Raw genomic sequence first — 21,117 nt, forward strand, 5'->3', positions numbered from 1 at the left:
CAAGCACAAACAGTGGCAATAATTTCATCTTTGTAATTTTCACACAGACGTTGGACTGGAGAAAAATATATAAGACAAACATATACACATACAGGGAAACCCTGTTAAAGAATGGATGGACCACCATTTCATCTCATTATAGTCAGTGCTTCGTTGTAAACATACTAGAAAGATACCAGCTGAATACAGTAATGGAAAATCAGGGCATTCATCTCATTATATGCAGCACCTTGTTGTAAGTGAGCTTGTTATATGGGGGTTTCCCTGTGTGCAGACACATATCAGTGTTACCGCAAGCATTTTCCTTACATTAATTTCCATTACAATTGTGTGTTGTTATCTTTTTTTGACTGGAGATTCCATAGAAAAGCCTGAATATGAATCACTATTAAACACAATAAAATGTAGTAGATCAACTACATAAACAAGCAAGCAATACATAATCATATGTCAATGAATGGATCATCATGGATAGACAGACAGATAGATGAATAGAATAAATGGATAGAGTAGATCGATAGATAGATAGATAGATAGACAGACAGATAGATACAACTGTAGATAGATACAACTGTAGATAGATAGATAGGTAGACAGATAGACAGATAGATACAACTGCAGATAGATAGACAGATAGATACAACTGTAGATAGATAGACAGATAGATAGACAGACAGATAGATACAACTGTAGATAGATAGATCAATAGATAGATGGATAGATAGATAGACAGATGTATATTGTAGATAGATAGATAGATACAGATATTTAAGGAATTAAATTAACTGATATACAGATTAACAGGTAGTTAGGTAGATACATACAGTTGTAGATAGATAGATATGATAAATAATACATGTATGATACTGTAGATAGATAGATAGATAGACAGACCTCTGTAGATAAAGAGATACACTTGCAGATAGAAAGATCAATATTTTTCGGCTCTTGACCGATTATTGGCTGAATGTTGCCTAGATGTTGTAATTAGGGAAGCGACGATTGTGCCAACTTTGCTCATTAATCAAATACGCAGAATACAGCACCTGCGGTGGCTCCCTCTGTACGGCCATCGTGATCTTGAACTTTGTCCTCTTGTTGGAGTATGCCTGGTTCAGCGTGAAGCACGTGGTGTCGGTGAAAGCACCCTGGCAACGAAACAAAAACAAAACGAAATTGAGCTGGAATCAGATTCTCTCGATTGCTGTTCACAGTGTTTTTTATAACCACTCATCACATCCTGGTTTGTTATCGTATTTCCAATTTTGGCTGCCAACTTTCTCATTACACATCAGGCCGCAACATGGGTGAAAATTTTTAATATTTGCATCATTGTACAACAGGTATTAAAATATTTGTACCTATCAGTACCAATTTGATCTGACTTCACTTTCTTCTTTATCTCAAAGCAATGCATGATGTTACAAACAAATTCAGATACAATGTATTCGTAAATTTGACAAATACTTTTTTTTCTTTTTTATCCTATCTTTCTTTCTTTTTTCAAAGCAATGTGTGGTGTTATTAATAGAATTTATATATTTGTAGAACATTTTTTTTTTCATTACAAAGAATAAGAAGACATATGAAAAGATATCAAATAAGTCAAGGGTATTTTAGAGTGAAATCAACAAGCCAAGCTGGAGTGTAAAATTCTGGGCCTTATGCTAAAACTTGTGAGATTAGAAGGAGAGAGAAATGCTCTTCAAAGACTGAAAACGTACAAAGACTGAAAACGTACAATCTGCAACATTGAGTTATTCTTCACATTAACCTTTTTGCTTCAGTCCATGTGTTTTAACTTAATCTAAACCAGAAATGTGTACACAACACATCATTCCAATCAACCATTCAAGGTTTTGTGTCAAGATATTTGTCCAGATAATCAACGATGTCAAAAACTGCTGCAGTATCTGTGTTCAACAATCCAAAAATTTGTTTACCTGCCCTGTAGCTTGCAAGGACTGTATCTGTTTCTTTGTAAGAACATCTAAAGCCCATAAAATTCTCTGGATTAACATCACAAACTCATTCAAGAGACAGTTTTTATATTTTTTTTTTCTATTCAACTTGGATATCAAAATATCTGTGCAAATAAAATTGCCACTGATGTCTATTTCATTTATTTATTTATCTATTTTTTTTTTTTTTGAGGGGGAGGGGGGTTAGGTCTTTGATTGCTGAAAACAAATTTTTGTAACTTTCAGTGGTTTTCAATTTAGACAGATATTAACAGGAGGAAATCCCATGGCATGTCATCTGAGGAACTTACTGCGGGCGTCTGTTCCAGGAACTTGACGTCCACGAGGGACTGGACCGTCTTGGCCAGTTCTTTCTCGTTGATTAAGGCGCTGTTGACCAGCTCTGAATACTGGACACTGTCCTGGCCGTTGAAGATGAGCAGAACGGCCATCTGGAAGGTCGTCGCGGTGACAATGTAAGGCTTCTTCAGGAAGTTCAACTTCAGCTCAGCTGTCGGACGGCACGATGTGGAGACAAGTACGTGAAGGGCGCCGCCATTTCAGGTGAACGCAAAGACACAATTTGCAAGGCAAGAGGAAAACACAGTAAAAATATGTTTAATCCCTGCTGCGCTTCATTCATGAAATGAAGCATATCAGTGATGGTACTGATTGGTACAGAGCATTCTGAAAATGTATATCAAGGGGCCTGAAAGAATGAAACCCTCCTAATCCTTATCCTACCATGGTGTCTTGAATGCAAAAGGACTGCCACTTGCTACACCTGAATGGGATAATATAACTTACTGCAAAATATAAAAATTTTCCCACAAGTAGTTATCTATTCTTGTTCAGGAACATCGTGATTGATAGTCTGTGTTTTTATCCATTGAGCCATAACAACTCCTCGATATCTTTCACTGTCAACAGATCACGCTCCATTCACATACAATATCTGCAACATCCATGCCACAAATAATCCATATCGCACTTACCTGTACATAAATGATGCAGCCATGTTAGTTTTCTACCAGGAAACTTTTCACTGTAGAAAAGTTCAAACTGTGATAAAAATACAAGAAAATAATGATTGCTGATTCATTGATCCATAAGCACGAATGAAACATGAAAAACACACAACACTAAATATACATGAATACTCCAAACTTTCAGAGCTGTGGCTGAAATATAGTAGCCCTCTATCAGAAGATGACATTTCATTTCCACATATTAATCATAATACTTTCCCAATCAGGGATGAGATATCAAAAAGTAGTTTCTTTTCTTTTCTTTAATGTTACTATCAAATTGTTTCATGTGACCACCCAAAGCATCTTCAAATGTATCACCACATCGTGATCCAGTGGAAACAACGACTATAGTGTAGCTCCTCAGTTTAATAAAGGTCCTGTTTACCTTTGGGAAAAGTGATCTAAAAAATTTTCGAGATATGACATTTAATGCATATGTGTAGGTCTGTTGTACCACAAAACATCCCATCATGTAAAATTTTCGTGATAAAGCCTAGAATGTAATGAGATATCTGTATTTTTCTCAATAAACCGTAACTGTAGATGGTTAATAGTGGAAACATTTTTTATTATAACTATTGTGTTCGCATTTTGTATATTTAACAATACTTCACATCGATTTTACCAATTCAAATGTTTACAGTGATTGTTTCTATCCCTGACACATTTTAGAACTATTTCAAAGCACTAATGCTGGGTTTTTGTTTTTCATCTGCAAATGGTAAATTATGCCTTTAAGAATAGTATCAGCATAACATACCTTGATATGTGTCAATTATACTCACTGATACAATAAAGTCATCTATTGGACACACATCACGAAAGAAGGGATCACTCAAAGGTGAAATGATTCACAGCAAGACTATTCATACACCACCAGAACAAATGGGTCTATGGATGGCTACAAGGACTGCAACAAACACGCACACACACACACACCCCAACTTCATACACAGGTACTGTGTATATGGAAGCTGGTTGTCATGACGACACTCACCATTCTGACACTCTTCTCCAGCTCCTGTGATATTGCAAAGTGTGTGAGAGCTGACTGGCCGAGGGGCCACGAACCAGTCTGAAATGGAAAACACAGAATAAAGGGGGTACCACCTTACAGATAAATATGGAAATGAGGTTGCCAAAGTGCATAGGGACCATTGTCCAGACAACCCTTTGCCCATTTCAGACAAAATAAAAAAACAGCTGGCAAAATACTCAGAAAGATAGATTTGCAACAAGTTCTATAATGCATGTACAGTATTCTGAAGTCGGTCATTATTAATACAGAACTTTTACCTTTTCTCATTCTATACTTTACATGTACTTTGTATATTTGTGACCCGCGACAACGGTTTCAGGCAAAAGTCGCAAGAGCAAATTCCCTCCTAGCCGGTGTACAAAGTTTTTGACCATTATTTTTGTCGATTTTGGATTTTTGCAGAAATTGAATATTTGATATGTTTTCTACATCTACACTAAATTTCACAGCATAACACTACGTTTTTCCTACCCAAAATGGAATTTTAAACACCCTATGCTGGATCGCACTCGTCAGGTTCGATCTTCTCTCGAACGCCGCGCCACTATGCCCAGTGTTGCTACGGCGCAGCATCTCGCGTGCGATTGGATAGTGCGTTGCACACATTTACATAGTTCGGCTTTCGGAGATAAACCTCGCAGCGTGTCGGAAATGTTTTGTCCACGCATGCATGTTCCATTGTTGTTGCTACAATAGATACCAGTACGCTCGGTCTTCAATAGTGTAAGCTCTTCGTTTGGCTTTCTATCCGAGCTTTTCTACCGCAATGTTCGACAACGGAAGTGAAACAAAAGGTGAACAGCAACACTAGGCAGCACTAACTTAACGTGAAAATAGATACAATAGGGAACATGATTTAAGCGTATCAGAGTGGCAAATTGCCACACAAATCGTGCAACATACGATCGGAAACTGACTTGTTAATTGTGCGTGTAGTAAATATGACAGCAGCTTGACTCAAAGACAGCAGAAGAGAGAAAAGGAGTGGTCACAAATTACCAGTATTCAAATAACACTCTGTCGTAAACGTCAAAATTGCACCAAACTAAGTAAAGTCGTGTTTATTTGTTTGCTAGTTTGCTTGCTTGTTTACCGCATAATGCAACACATGTACAGCTTAAAAAAAACAACAACAGGAAGCATGACCTTTTTCATCTTTCTGCCTTCGAAAGGGTCAGAATGATAGAATTTACAAGACAAATCAACCGCTATGAAAACGTGATTCGTAAAGATGTGGATACGAATGTGCCATCCGCTCCCGTGACATACAAGTATACACACAGGCATAGCGTGTGGATGCCATTGAGTAATATGTGCACCATACACACGTAACCAGCAGTTTGTAATTATCGTATCCGCCATCTTGAAAGACGTACTGGTAAAAAACCCCGAGCGAAATGCATTGTGCATTCGGCACCATACGCCGAGTTCCGAGGAAGGTGCCCGGGAAATTTGACTCTCTCAGTGAGCCAATCAGAAGCCGCTGTGGTTGCTAAAGGTGGAGCTTAATCTCGATTGGCACCATTGTACGGATGGGTGATTCTCACCTCGCATCGCCGCTGGGCATTGTCTTCAAGCATGAGGGGAATCTTCAAAGCCCGTTTTCTCGCACTTTAGTCAGGCTAACAAATCAAAAAGTGCACTATATTTCGCTTTATATGACCAATTACAGTACCAAAGAATACAAGTATTTTATATCAATGTAAAGCTCAGGAAATGGGCAATGTGATTCAATGAAAAAATGAATTTTCAAAATTCCCAACTTTTGCCTGAAACCGTTGTCGCCGGTCACATTTCCTTGTCCATGCATATTTCTACAGTCAAGTACTTTCTTACTTTCACAAGATCCTGCTTATTGGTATGTTGGTGTGTTGTTGTTGTTGTTGTTTTTTTCATTATTCATGTTTATATGAGTAGGGAGGTACTTCTAAGCACTTTCATTGAGTCCTGTGCCACATCAGAAAGAGGATGGGATTACCTGTTGACACAATGCTTTTACGGTTCATGTTCATATACAGGAGGCAAGCACTTTTCTGAGGTTATATGTGACCGTGCATCACAAAATGAACAAAAAGTCGCACACACTGATTTTGTGTGAGGACTGAAAAAAGGTGAAATGGGTCAACCTAGCCGATCTTGACTTTTTCATATTTTCTGAAAGACCAAGTTTTCTTCTACATTATGCTAAAATTTGGGAACATAAAATGGGCAGGATAGTGTGTTTTGTAGCAGTTTATCTTGAACATTTTTTGGTAGAATAGTGTGATTAGGTGTGTCTTTAGAGTCCCCTTTCCATTTCTTAAAAACCTTGTACACGCTCTTCACTTTCAACTCTAATAACTTTTGAAAAGATGATGCTACTGCTAAGAAAGTTGGCATTAATTATGGTCAGAATGTGGTAATAAGGCATGTTCAATTTCAGTTTAATCTGATAATCCCTTTATTGTTGTTACTCCCGTGGTTTACATCCTGTTTTTTGTCCCATTCATTGCACAGCCTGCAGGGCTTGGTAAAGATTAAGCGCTTGAATAGACACTGTACTTCAGAGCCTCTTTTCTCAGTTCACACTTTTCCTGAGTGTGTGCTTTCTTTCCAATATTTAGATAGGTTAGGACAGTCCATTTGATTTGAGTTACACATCATTTTAAAGCTTTAAGTCTGCTCTTTCAGAATATACTCTTAACTCAAATTTCATGTCTGGTGACTTTCTGTTTGTTTTGTGATGCAGGGTCACATATACGTGTGAAGGACTACATCACACTGCAAGAGAAATGTTCAAGCAATTATTCCCTTCAACATCTTCATTCACCTTCCTCATGTAACCAAATACATAACCGCTAACGTTTAGAATGTGAATGTAATGTTTATACAGAGATGCAGGTACAATAATGTATGCACTTTTCAGAAGGCACATAAAGCCTTCTAAATTATACTATAACAGAAACATTCATCTAATTATGTCCTTCCACATCTTAATCCATCTTGCTAATTTAGTCAAATACACAACCACTCACGGTTAGAACGTAGACATAATGTTCATAGAGAGATGCAGGCAAGCACTTTACAGAAGGTACGTACAGAAAGCCCTCAAAATCACACTACACAAAGTAAGAGAAACAAATCATATGATTAAGCCAGGGCCATCCCCTGTCTGAAATCGTCACACTCTTTTTATAGTCAAATGCTTAACCAAGTGTAGCAAAAACAGCTGCTGAAAACTGCTTATCCAATAGTGGTGAGTCAATGGAAAAAAATGGAGTAAAAAGGGGCCTGAGCTTTCGATCCTAGCAGAATCTTCGTCAGAGGCAAAATGACAAACAGGCAGGGAAAGCAATCATATATAACAATTACAAACAACAAGAACAGTCAGGGGAGGGCTAGGGATACAGAACGAAGAAAACAAAAGGAGAGGGTTGGGGTCATGGGCAAGGAGCCTAACAGGTAAAGGGAGGGGGATTAAAGGAGGGTGGACAGACAAAAGGCAGAGGAGGGTCAGTGAGGATCCTGAGGACCATGGGGGGCAACCTTTGAAGGATAAGGATGAATAGGGAGGCAACATCAAACAAGATAAGGAACAACAGAGGGATACAGAAAGGAAAAGAGTGAAATAGCAACAGCAAGAATGGGGGGGGGGGGTGGGCTGAGCAATCAGCAAGCCCTATTACCTGGTGTACTATTAAGGGGCAACAATATGAAAGTGAGAGTCAACCAACAAATGCAAGTTATCAACCACTCACAGTTAGAACGTAAATGGAGAAGTTGATGCCGAGGTAGGTCTCCTTCTCCTGGCAGAAGTTGCTGAACTTGGCGTTGAGGTCCTCACTGACCCCCATGTCGGTGAACATCCGATGCAGCTTGTTGGTGAACTCGTACCCACACGCTTGCTGCCAGGGTCATGACGGCAAGAGACCAGGAGAGAGAAAAAGTAGCAATTGAGGTTCATGCAAGTTAGAGGGATACAGACCCAGGATTCAAAAGGGCGCTGTTGCGGAGACCCACAGCAGTTTCATCCAATTAACACCCATATAATATGCTATATCTTTGATGCTCATGCATCTGCAATGTTACGAAGATCCAAGTAAAACTGATTCATACAGTGATTATGTCAAAAGCAGACAAAATAGTGGTTACCTCAGTTCATCCCTTGATTGGGGGTGAGAACATTGAACAAATCTAACCCACTGCATATGGCAAATCTCACCACTGTTATTTGATTTCCCTCCAATGTAAGGTACACGGTGTACATAATGACATTCAGAGGTGGCAATTTGAAGATGAAAAGGTTACAATTTCTGCAGGCAAAGTTCTCTGAGAACTGAAAAGCGGACAAAATAGTGGCAATCTCGGTTCATCCCTAGATTTGGGAAGTAAACATTGAACAAATCTAGCCCACTGCATTTGACAAATCTAACCACTTTAATTTGATTTTCCTCCAATGTAAGGTTCAATGTACACAGTGACATTCAGAGGTGCCAATTTGAAGATGACAAGATTATAATTTCTGCAGGCAAAGTTCCCTGAGAACTGAAAAGCGGACAAAATAGTGGCAATCTTGGTTCATTCGTAGATTTGGGATGTAAACATTTAACAAATCTAGCCCACTGCATTTGACAAATCTAACCACTTTTATTTGATTTCCCTCCAATGTAAGGTACACAATGACATTCAGAGGTGGCAATTTGAAGATGACACGGTTACAATTTCTGCAGGCAAAGTTCCCTGAGAACTGAAAAGCGGACAAAATAGTGGCAATCTCGGTTAAACCCTAGATTTGGGATGTAAACATTTAACAAATCTAGCCCACTGTATTTGACAAATCTAACCAATTTTATTTGATTTCCTTCCAATGTAAGGTACACAATGACATTCAGAGGTGCCAATTTGAAGATGTTAACATTATGATATCTGCAGGCAAAGTTCCCTGAGAGCTTATTACAGTCCATATTTCAAAACTCACCTTGAGTTTGTTGATCATTGCTTCCTCTGCATCCATGGATGTGGAGAGACCGTGTATCAGCCTCTTGGCCAGCATCCGTGCGTAGAACTGTTCAGGGCAAGAAACATCCAAAAACCATACTGTAAAATGAGGAATGTTCGCATGCATTTCAATTTTGCAAATTTCGCTAGAGCCCAGTCTCGCAAAATTAAAATGCACGCTAAAAGTCTTGCCTACACTACATGCATTGAATGTCAGAGGCAACTCGCAAAAATGTCATGCAGCCAATAAGGCCGTCAGCTCCTATTCGTGAAAATTTCATGCCGCGAAAGTATTGTGCTTTACAGTATAATGCCGACAAGTGTCTTCTTGTATGAATACATCTCAAGCTTTCAGGACATGATATATAGTGGAACAGGGGCGGATCCAGGAATTCTGTAAAGGGGGGCGCAACTAATATTTCTGGTGCCACTTCCGGGTTTCACTTCATTGTTTTTTCTTTTTATTTCTTTTGTTTTAAAAAAAAAATAAAGGGGGGGCGTGCACCAGTTGCGCCCCCCTCTGGATCCGCCACTGGTGGAACCTTGTTACAAAGACGTCTGCTATAACAATATCCTCTCATAACAAGGAGATATGGCAGGTCCCCATGCTATATATTTCTTTGTTTCTGTACCCTAGTAGAAGAAGATAAAAGCTACAAAACACTCACAAATCCAGAGGGTTAGCTACATCTATACATGTAACAGTATATATAATCATTTTCACTGCTGGGCGACAGCACATTTTGGAAACTCAAATTTAAAAATAAAAGATATCCAGAAAGATACACATGTAATCATCCTTTACAAGTGAATTTATCTTTCTAGAATGCATTCTTTATTTCAGCATTTCAAGAGCCCCCGTGAAAAAAAGTCCCATCCCCATGCATGCATCTCACCCTCTGGAAGATGTCTTTGTCGTCGATGTACCGGAAGACCAGAATGCACTGGCCCAACCTGTCATCCAGCTCCGATTCGCTGCTCCCTTTGGAACTCTTCTTGAGTAGTGCATCGCAATGCCTGGCCAGCTGCATGATGGAAACAGCAAAAACACATGAGCAAAGTGACACAAAATTGGATAAGAATAGCAGCTCTGTTGAAAAAAAAAAAGCAACAACATCAACCAAACAATATATTATATTCAGTTCATCCACTACTCCAAGCGATGCTCTCTGTCAGCACAAGATAGGAACCTTCAATGAAATGCATGTGACTGCCAAGGTAGAAGCCCAAGTCAAGCTCCTTTGTTTTGTTTTGAGAGGGTTTTTTTTGTGAGTGTACGAGTTGTCAATACAGGGTCACATGTGTGCCTCGTCTATTATAATCATACATCAGAAAAGCAAAGTCAATTCAGGATACAAGATAAACACATTCTCCAATGAAATATTAAAGAAGATTTCTATCACAAAAAATATTAATGGCAAGGAGTCAGCAAACTGCACCACCAACAAATGGAAAATTTAGACAAGAATGGGTGTTGGACTGCGATTCAGGAGACAGTTTTAAATGACACATGTAAAAAGATAGACTCCCTAAACATGCTTTGCAAGTGCTTTGCAAATCTAGTTAGCACATTAATGATGCTTTCTGGTGAACATAATCTTTAGAGTCTTTGCATACATTGCAAGATCTGAAACCATCATTATCAAAAACATCATTATCCAAACAGAAAGTCTGCAATTAACTTTCGGGATTACAGGAATTTTACTTGTCTTCACTTTATTACAATCACATTATGGGAGTTGTCTTTGTCTCATTACAGCTATTTTGGGGTTTTTTGTTTGTTTGTTTGTTGTTGTTGTTGCTGTTTTTTTCTTTTTTTTTTTCTTTTTTTTTTTTTTTGGGGGGGGGGGGGGGGGGGGGGGAATACCCAAATGCTATGTAGCTTCATAATACACATACACTGTAGTGTATAGCCTCACAAGGGGCTAAAGTGATTTCACACAATGATACACTGTCAGTAGAAGAAAGCAGTATTGGCCGCTAGGAACTTACCAGTTCCGGCGATCTGCTGGTGACTTGTTTTGAAGAAATCTTGTGGTTGACTACAGATGAACACGCCTGCAGTGTGAATCGATTGTAAAGTCAAAGTATACATTAGTTTTCCTGGCTCTACAACCCTATTAAATTTATCTCTTTTGCAAGCTCTCTCTCACTCTCTCCCTCTCCCTCCCTATCCACATTCCGATCTATGCTTTGATTTATGTGTCCATCTACTGTATATGCCATCTATTTCGCAGTGTTTTTACACTCGTGAATTTTCGTGAGTCGGTTGCTCTTCATGAATATATCAAACAACACAAGAAAATATTATCTCTCATCTCCACATGAAAGTGATGTGCCTCTGTGTATTTCACTGTTCATCACTGTACTCGAAACAGCAAATTTAACCATTCACGAAATTGTCAGAAAGCCCCAATTCATGACAATATACTGTAGACCAACAATTTAAATGGCATATATAGCAGCTCGTTATATTTCTTGGTATATACAGTACCAAAATGAGGTGTATCTTTCTGTTCATAAATATATAAACACATTTCTAGAATCTGTTTTTCTACCAATCAATCTGTCTGTCTATGCATTTATCAACTTATTGGCAACTTAAGTATGAAATGTAACAACGAGGTTTATGCAACCAAAACGATATTTCAACAGAGCATAGTTTCTTACAGGAAATACACACACTCACACACACACACACACACACACACATACTTCAAATGCATGTGAAAAGAGTTTGCAGTGTCAACATGTAAGGGTTCTGAATGAGAGATAACTTCTGAGATATTTTTTGAAATAATTGACCTCACTGGTTTAATAGAAGCATTGAAAGTGATAGAGAAAGAGATTAATTACATGGCGCAGATCATTACTTCAATTACCACAGCTACGACGCTCACAACGACTTTTTTTTTAAATTAATTATTTTTAAATGACACCACAAACTCCTTACATATACACACACGCACACACACATACGCATCTATGGTGGAAACCAAGGACCTGTTTTACCCACAAGAATTTTACCACATAACAGAGGACCTGTGTGTAAGTAGGACTCTTGTCACTCGAGGACTCATTCAAACATTATCACACACCCGAAGACTTATTACAATAATGCTAATCGAGGACCTACAAACATGTACTCCTATATGCAAAAGCAGACCGTTTGGAATGGTCTGCAAACCGAGGATGTCCTCGGTTCTCTGTGTGTCCTCAGTTTAAATGTAAAGTTTGTGTGTGTGTCCTCGTTTTCCACCATGGGTAAGCGCACACACACACACACACACACACACACACACACACACACACCTAGTACCTACAATAATCCTGCAAACCCACACGTTCGAATTACATATGGGCCGTGACGCGAGAAAAGGGCCCTTAGGGCATTAAATACCGAAAATGAGGTTTCACCTCCACATTGTAGAAGAAACTCTGACGCATTTAGATATGCAAACCTTTTTCTGAAATTCCAATATTAAATGACCCCATTACGACATTCAAAAAAGCATGTTTTGCCCAAATCCTGTCACTTTTTGATACGTCTATGCGTGTGCGCGTAGTTATAGCCAGTTGATCTTTTTTGCGCGTATTGCTTTGTCAAACTTCCGCGCAGTTTTCTGGCGTTTGCGCGCAGCGGTGCTAAGGGCCCTTTTCTCGCGTCATGGCCCATATATATTTCGTACAGCCAGTCTGTACCCCAATTCTCGGACTCTGCACTTACAGATCATCACTAGGTAACTCAAATACTATTGTTACCACCATAACCACAACTGGAAATAGAGAGGAAAAAAAAAAACATGGCATCAGCACCTACCATATCGAGTGACTTGGTGAAAAGCTGATCCTTGTTGAAGACAGTAGCAATCATTTCAGAGAACTTTGTATGCAGGGTCAGCATGGCATCAACAAACTGGACTGGTATCTGGAGGACCAAAAGATGAAAAGAGACCCCAAGTCACATCCACCTCTCTTCTAATAAGACAAATATTGTTGTCTTGCTATTCAGTCTTTGTTTTACACTGACGGATGCAAACCATAAAGGCATATGTGGGATCCTAAGATTTGGGGTTGCTTTCATCACTTTTATTATTCTCCCTCTTAAATCTTGTCCACTATGAGATACATGTACATGTACCTTCTTGGTTTGGTGCTTTTAATTTCAGAATGATATCATATGTCTGTAATGCTGATCAGTTACATTCGCAGATTCGAGACAACTTGTGTGTCATATCGCGTGAAGCCAACACTACTGGCCACTACAAGATTTAACAAATGGCAAATGCATATCTGGGCATATGACCACCTGTTGTTGTTTTTTTTTTCTTTCTACGCTGTGACTTTCTACGCTGTGACTTTACAAATATTCACTCTGTGCAGTGACTTCCTTGATCAATTGTTCACATTACACTGTGCATGAAGAAGTGTATACTGTAAAAGTGGAAATATTCACACATTTCGCACTACCAGAAACTAGCGCAAAAATAAAAGCAAGCAAACCTTTTTGCTTGTGATATGTAATACTATCTAATGTTTTGACAGCGCAGATTAAAAACACACCAAAATCATTATACCTGGCCGAGCACAACAAAAAATTACTTGCGCCAAAGTACCCACATTCACAGTACACAGAATTGTAATCATAACATAATAAATGTAACGACACAAATATCACATCCTTAGCACTCTCACTGTCTCTTTTGGACTCAAGCTCCTAGAAACAACCGATATTCCTTAAGAAAAATAAATCTGAGTTTCACTCACTTAAAATACACAAAAAATAAAACATGTGCTGACAAGAACAAAGAACCCATTACACAGCATACAATTGTATCTGCTCCTGATGCTAGCATAGCATCATTCAATTTGTAAGATAAATATAATCTGAATGCATCATCGCATGTATGGAATGGGTCAATTCTCATAAGAAAATTAATGTTCCTTTTTCCTCAATGATATCCTCCATTTCTAAACTAGTCACAAGATTTTTACAGTGGCACATGCAAATACTGAAAGCACAAAAAGCGTTGTCTTACATTATCTCCATGCAGTCCGGCTATGGCTTGCCGACCTGGATGTGACACATTTAGGTGAGGGAAAAAAATTTCAGATACAAGGCTACATTTTTCTGAACAAAATCTTCACCAGAGCTTCAAAATTACCATTTTGACAGTAAATGCACTAAGTCCAGAGTGACAGTTCTCTCTTACAATCAGTGACAAGATTTGAACAGTCACAAAATGTTGGAATCAACACACACGACGAATCATGCTTCAAAACTCTGGACAAGATTTGACATTATGAGCTTAACAACAACAATAAAACAAGATGAAATACATATTACAAATGTATATTCAACTTACTAATGTTTCATTTCTACCACTGACTCTGTTTTGTCAATAACAATATCTCATTTCTTTCATTTACACTGGAAAATACACAGGAAACTTGAAATTGGAAGAGCATCAGAATGCAAGGAAATTTCAAGCAGAGAGAAATCTCACATTCCCGTTTAAATTGTAGATATACATGGGAGAAGAATCATAACCTTTCCAACTCACACTACCCTTCTCCTACACAGGTTTCTATTATTGATAAGTGCAAGTGCGAAGAGCAAATTAAAGGACAAGTTCACCTTTATAAACATAAGGATTGAGAGAATGTAGCAATATTAGTAGAACACATCATTGAAAGTTTGAGGAAAATCAGACAATCCGTTCAAAAGTTATGAATTTTTAAAATTTTTGTGCAGCAACCGCTGGATGAGAAGACTACTGCAGTGTATGAATAACTTGCGTACAACAATATAAGGAAAATATAAAGAGAATTTCACAAAATTCCATCTTTTGAAAAAAGTACACATTCCCCTGACTCGTTACCAACAAATGTTATGGGCAATATTATTCCCCCTGCCTTTAGAAAGAGGCAAGTCAAGAGCTCTTTTATTATGCGAAAAAAGTGAAAATATGTTGAATTTTCTTTTACATTTTCTTTATACTGTTGTACGCATATGACTCACAAGCTGTAGTAGTCTCCTCATCCAGCGGTTCCAACACAAAAATTTTAAAAATTCATAACTTTTGCATCGATTATCCAATTTTCCTCAAACTTTCACTGATGTGTTCTACTAATATTGCTACATTCTCTCAATCCTTATGTTTATGAAGGTGAACTTGTCCTTTAAACTTTCCAACAACCCCGCCCCCTCCCTGGGTGGTAACAGGACATTTGCTCCTGCGACAATTGCTCTGGCTGTATTTTTTTCCAAGGACTTACAGTCACAGTTGTAGGGTTAGGGTTGTGATAGGGTGTTAGATTTAGTTTGATGTGAGGATTAAGATTAGGGTTGGGATTATGTTTGGGGGTAGAATTTATGTTTGGCTTTAGTGTGCAGATATTTAATGAGAGCAATTGTTGCTGGAACAAATGTCATGGAACCCCCATGGATAGTCTAAATCTTGCTGGGAGGTATTCTTTAGCCACTTGAGGTCTCACCTGAGTCTACTATGTGTGCCTCCAGTTCCTGCACCATGATGCTGAGGCCGTTGGGGATAGGTTTCAGCAACTCGTACATCCGTGACAAATCTGCAGATTGCAAGGGGAGGGGGGGGGGGGAATTATTTTGTAGTCGTTTATCTGCAAAATGCTGACAGAAAGATAACAGTGTGTGTCATCTCAACTCTTCTTCAGCTGTTTCACACAGCTTGGTTCAACTAATAATCTTGTCCATGTCTCTGAGAATAAGTCTCTACCATGTCACATACATTAATGTATTTAAAAGCATGGAGCTGTCCAGCTAGTCTTGATGCAAGACATTGACTGGCATTAATCCGAAGATACATCACATCATTTCAGCAACTTGAAATGTCGCTACGGCGACTGGTGTATGCCTCCGCCATAATGCATGGTTCTCCTAATAGGTCTATAGCACAATGGCTTGACAATGTGTGATGACAGTTTCACACAATTGGCAAAATATTAAAATGACAGGTTTGCCACAAATGTGCTGAATGTTCATTTTCCTTGAACTAGGTTCAATTGGATGAATGATTAAAACGTCAGAGTGCAGGTATTTGGGGGAACTGATGATTTTTACTTGACTTTTGACCCTTTTATAAGTTTATGCATTGAGTAATTTTCAAGGTATTGAGAAAAAGTATAATTTCAGTATCAAATGGTAAAACAGTATTATCTAAACCTGGCCTTTGACCTTTGACCTCACAGTTCCAAAGAGAATCACTGTTAGGTAGAACATACATAAATATGTAAGTTTCATGATAATACCTTGAGTTACTTTTGAGATATGGAGGAAGAAGTGCAATTTAGCACTTTCACTTGACCTTTGACCTTTTGACCTTTGGGCAAGAAACTTCCCACAGAATATATATTGGGTTATACATGCATACATCAAGTTTTTTAAAAAAATCCTTCAGGCATTGCATAAATATAAGGAAAGTAGTGATATTTTGAGGAGTTGACCTTGACCTTTGACCCCCTGACCTTTGACCCATGACCCCCAACTTCCCTAGATAATCACTGCTCATCGGTACATGCATAAATACTAAGTTCCATGAAGATACCTTGAACCATTTGCGAGATATGGAGAAAAACATGAAATTTCAACCTTTTTTCACAAAATAACCTGTGACCTTTGACCTTTGACCCCGCAAACCTAAAATCCAAGCAAAGTATCATCCCCCCAGGATATACCCTCATACCAAGTTTGATGCAAAACCACCTCACGGTTCTTGAGATATCGACAAAAACAAAACGGGACGGACGTACGGACGTACGGACGTACGGACGGACGGACGGACGACCCGAAAACATAATGCCTCCGGCCACTTCGTTGGCGGAGGCATAAAAAAGGATTTAAGACAACATAATGAAAATCATGCAGTATGCAGGTATTCTACAAGAGAGAATATTGCCAAATGTGCTCTGATGTTTTCATCTTTCTCAGGGATCAATCAATAAGTCATGTGGGTGGGGAAATGTTGAAAGAGACATGGACTTGATCAAGTATCTTGAGCTTCGGCAATGCATTCTTTCTGACTAAAAGCCAATATAGGCTGATACATTGGTCTCCTAAAACAGTAAAGCATAATCGACTTATTTCAAATGTTGCAATGTGCGACTGGTCTGATGTAATGGTGTGCAGGCTAGCATTCTATTGAGTTAGCAGTCCACTGGACAGACACTTGAAGTGACTTTGGTCTACGGTAGAGACTGGTGCGCAACCACGTCTCACCTTGCCTCTGCTCATTCCGAACCATCGTCCGGCACTCTGCGTGCAGCAGCGCCATGTGGTCGGCCACCATTCTCTTCTGGCACTCTTCGAGCATCCGGTGGTAGGAGCTGGGGTGGAGGAACTTGTGGCTTCTAAGCTGCTCCTCTTGTAACCTCTGTAAGACCTGGGGGGGAGGAGATGGGGAGACAGGTGTGTTAGGTGGGGTGATGAAGGGAACTTAGTATTACTGTATAAAAGCTGTTTAATATTGTCACGGATGAGGAGGTCGCAGACATTTTCGTGAGATGTTGCTTTTCGCGATTAACTTTGAGGCTATCTTATGTGCACTGTTGCCTGTCCATAAATTTAGTGCGATCAAGAGCAGGCGGCGGTAATTATGCAAGTTATCAAATTTGCAGCCCAAAAGAGATTTGCAAAATTTGTGAAGCTTAACCCGTTCCTTATGGGAACCTGGTATACCAGGTTCCCGTGGGAGCAACTGATATACCGGAACCTGGTATACCAGGTTCCCAAGATGAAGACAAGAGTGCCTGCTTTCATGGTCTAAATTCATGTTTCTTTGTGTTATAATGCCCCCCAAAATCGGCTTGATAAAAAGATTAGAGTTTATTCTATCAGCATTTGTTCTCTTTCTGTTGGAAAATGCGTATATCACAGTATTATTACCCACGCCGATGAAAATCGGCAGGGGGTTATGTAAAGGGTTCCGTATGTTTGTTTGTTTGTTTGTTTGTTACCCACGCCGATGAAAATCGGCAGGGGGTTATGTAAAGGGTTCCGTATGTTTGTTTGTTTGTTTGTTTGTTTGTTTTTTGTTTGTTTGTTTGTTTGTTTGTTTGTTTGTTTGTGTACAAGATAACAAGAGAACGGGTAAACGGATTTGCACGAAATGTTATGGGGATGTTTGGATAATGGCAGGAAAGAATCGATTAGATTTTGGTGATAATCGGTTGACCCTTGCAAATTCTGTGTGACCTTGAAGTTTTGACCCCATGGTATAGTGACCACTCCGAAAATTTCCCGTTTCTCACTTTGCGATTTTCCGCTACCATACGAAAACATAAACTCCCAAACGATCCGACTTCGCTGCTCAAATGTTCGTAAGAATTCCGAAATTTACGTTTAGGCCTATTTGAGGGACTATGTCCTTCTAGATTTATGAAAGTTCGTTCTCCGTCATCACAAACTGGCCCGTATTTTGATGATTTTTCAAGTTAACATTGATTGTTTTTTTCGTTGGAGGAGCATTTGCTCGGTCGCAGTCACACTGCACGATATGCGTGCTCAATGTCAATGCGTGTGCAAGGCTGCTGAAAATGCATCGCGCTCTACACTGTTGGTGCAAAATTGCATCGGGGACGTTGCGGTGCTCGTTGGTGGCCGAATACTGGTGCAGTAGACATTTGCATTCAACCCTTGCATTGAATAATTCCCGTAGACACTAATCATAGGGGTAATTGCCTAGGGGGTACGTAAATTTTGTTTTTCTTTTGCGCTTTTGTGGATACCATCAAAGATCGTACACTCATACGACCTTTGATATCATCACACTCTTGGCTTGCTATAATCAAAATATCCCGCAAGAAAACGGCGTATTTCTCGATTTTAGCGCTTTTTCCGCGACCCGTCGCGTAGACAATACTCTTAAAACTGGACTTAATTCGCGCGCGCTTGGAAAAGTTCCGAATCTGCACGTTTGACGGTGGAATTTGGGATTTTCGATGGATTTTTGGAGGAGACTTAAGGACTTTCCTGTACGTGAATGAGTGTTAATACCGTATGTGTAATGATGTGATTTGCGTGTGATGTGACTGTAGAACCAAAGATCGTACACTTCAGTGTACGATCTTTGGTAGAACTCACTGGCTGGTGATAAAGCACACTGGCAATTAAGTGGCCGAATTCTGGTAAATGACCGAATGCACATTATGTTTATCCCGACTTTGTACTTAGGCGTGGGTCTGCCGCCTTAGACGGCCCCTCTCTAGTTTGTTTGTTTGTTTGTTTGTTTGTTTGTTTGTTTGTTTGTTTGTTTGTTTGTTTGTGTACAAGATAACAAGAGAACGGGTAAACGGATTTGCACGAAATGTTCAGGGGATGTCTGGATAATGACAGGAAAGAATCGATTAGATTTTGGTGATAATCGGTTGACCCTTGCAAATTCTGTGCGACCTTTAAGTTTTGACCCCATGGTATAGTGACCACTCCGAAAATTTCCCGTTTCTCACTTTGCGATTTTCCGCTACCATACGAAAACATAAACTCCCAAACGATCGGACTTCGCTGCTCAAATGTTCGTAAGAATTCCGAAATTTACGTTTAGGCCTATTTGAAGGACTATGTCCTTCTGGATTTATGAAAGTTCGTTCTCCGTCGTCACAAACTGGCCCGTATTTTGATGATTTTTCAAATTAAAATTGATTGTTTTTTTCGTTGGAGGAGCATTTGCTCGGTCGCAGTCACACTGCACGATATGCGCGCTCAATGTCAATGCGTGTGCAAGGCCGCTGAAAATGCATCGCGCTCTACCCTGTTGGTGCAAAATAGCATCGGGGACGTTGCGGCGCTCGTTGGTGACCGAATACTGGTGCAGTAGACATTTGCATTTAACCCTTGCATTGAATAATTCCCATAGACACTAATCATAGGGGTAATTGCCTAGGGGGTACGTAAATTTTGTTTTTCTTTTGCGCTTTTGTGGATACCATCAAAGATCGTACACTCATACGACCTTTGATATCAACACACTCTCGGCTTGCTATAAGCAAAATATCCCGCAAGAAAACGGCGTATGTCTCGATTTTTAGCGCTTTTTCGGCGACCCGTCGCGTAGACAATACTCTTAAAACTGGACTTAATTCGCGCGCGCTTGGAAAAGTTCCGATTTTGCACTTTTGACGGTGGAATTTGGGATTTTCGATGGATTTTTGGAGGAGACTTAAGGACTTTCCTGTACGTGAATGAGTGTTAATACCGTATGTGTAATGATGTGATTTGCGTGTGATGTGACTGTAGAACCAAAGATCGTACACTTCAGTGTACGATCTTTGGTAGAACTCACTGGCTGGTGATAAAGCACACTGGCAATTAAGTGGCCGAATTCTGGTAAATGGCCGAATTCTGGTAAATGACCGAATGCACATTATGTTTACCCCGACTTTGTACTTAGGCGTGGGTCTGCCGCCTTAGACGGCCCCTCTCTAGTTTGTTTGTTTGTTTGTTTGTTTGTTTGTTTGTTTGTTTGTGTGTTTGTTTGTTTGTTTGTTTGTTTGTTTGTTTGTTTGTTTGTGTACAAGATAACAAGAGAACGGGTAAACGGATTTGCACGAAATGTTCAGGGGATGTCTGGATAATGACAGGAAAGAATCGATTAGATTTTGGTGATAATTGGTTGACCCTTGCAAATTCTGTGCGACCTTTAAGTTTTGACCCCATGGTATAGTGACCACTCCGAAAATTTCCCGTTTCTCACTTTGCGATTTTCCGCTACCATACGAAAACATAAACTCCCAAACGATCGGACTTCGCTGCTCAAATGTTCGTAAGAATTCCGAAATTTACGTTTAGGCCTATTTGAAGGACTATGTCCTTCTGGATTTATGAAAGTTCGTTCTCCGTCGTCACAAACTGGCCCGTATTTTGACGATTTTTCAAATTAAAATTGATTGTTTTTTTCGTTGGAGGAGCATTTGCTCGGTCGCAGTCACACTGCACGATATGCGCGCTCAATGTCAATGCGTGTGCAAGGCCGCTGAAAATGCATCGCGCTCTACCCTGTTGGTGCAAAATAGCATCGGGGACGTTGCGGCGCTCGTTGGTGACCGAATACTGGTGCAGTAGACATTTGCATTTAAC

At 39.5% G+C, this 21,117-nt stretch overlaps 1 protein-coding gene across 1 annotated transcript in view; it reads right to left on the reverse strand.

Moving 5' to 3' along the window:
* Positions 1 to 1,046: 1,046 nt before the first annotated feature.
* The window catches only part of LOC139713164 (cullin-2-like), a gene marked incomplete at its 3' end in the record, with an annotated part of 33,437 nt that continues 13,366 nt past the window's right edge, over positions 1,047 to 21,117 (reverse strand). Inside the window, exons 9-20 of the mRNA XM_071624913.1 lie at positions 17,263 to 17,425; positions 15,507 to 15,596; positions 14,048 to 14,082; positions 12,829 to 12,936; positions 11,001 to 11,066; positions 9,905 to 10,033; positions 8,989 to 9,075; positions 7,769 to 7,915; positions 3,990 to 4,067; positions 2,957 to 3,023; positions 2,273 to 2,472; positions 1,047 to 1,148 (exon numbers count right to left, since the gene is read on the reverse strand). Of these exons, the coding sequence (XP_071481014.1) occupies positions 1,047 to 1,148; positions 2,273 to 2,472; positions 2,957 to 3,023; positions 3,990 to 4,067; positions 7,769 to 7,915; positions 8,989 to 9,075; positions 9,905 to 10,033; positions 11,001 to 11,066; positions 12,829 to 12,936; positions 14,048 to 14,082; positions 15,507 to 15,596; positions 17,263 to 17,425 (1,272 nt within the window). The remainder of the gene's footprint in view (positions 1,149 to 2,272; positions 2,473 to 2,956; positions 3,024 to 3,989; positions 4,068 to 7,768; positions 7,916 to 8,988; positions 9,076 to 9,904; positions 10,034 to 11,000; positions 11,067 to 12,828; positions 12,937 to 14,047; positions 14,083 to 15,506; positions 15,597 to 17,262; positions 17,426 to 21,117) is intronic.

This window comes from Diadema antillarum, unplaced genomic scaffold (assembly GCF_040938485.1).
Source record: "Diadema antillarum isolate AM-2024a unplaced genomic scaffold, OU_Dant_1.0 seq00001919_RagTag, whole genome shotgun sequence".
Taxonomy (NCBI): Eukaryota; Metazoa; Echinodermata; class Echinoidea; order Diadematoida; family Diadematidae; genus Diadema; species Diadema antillarum.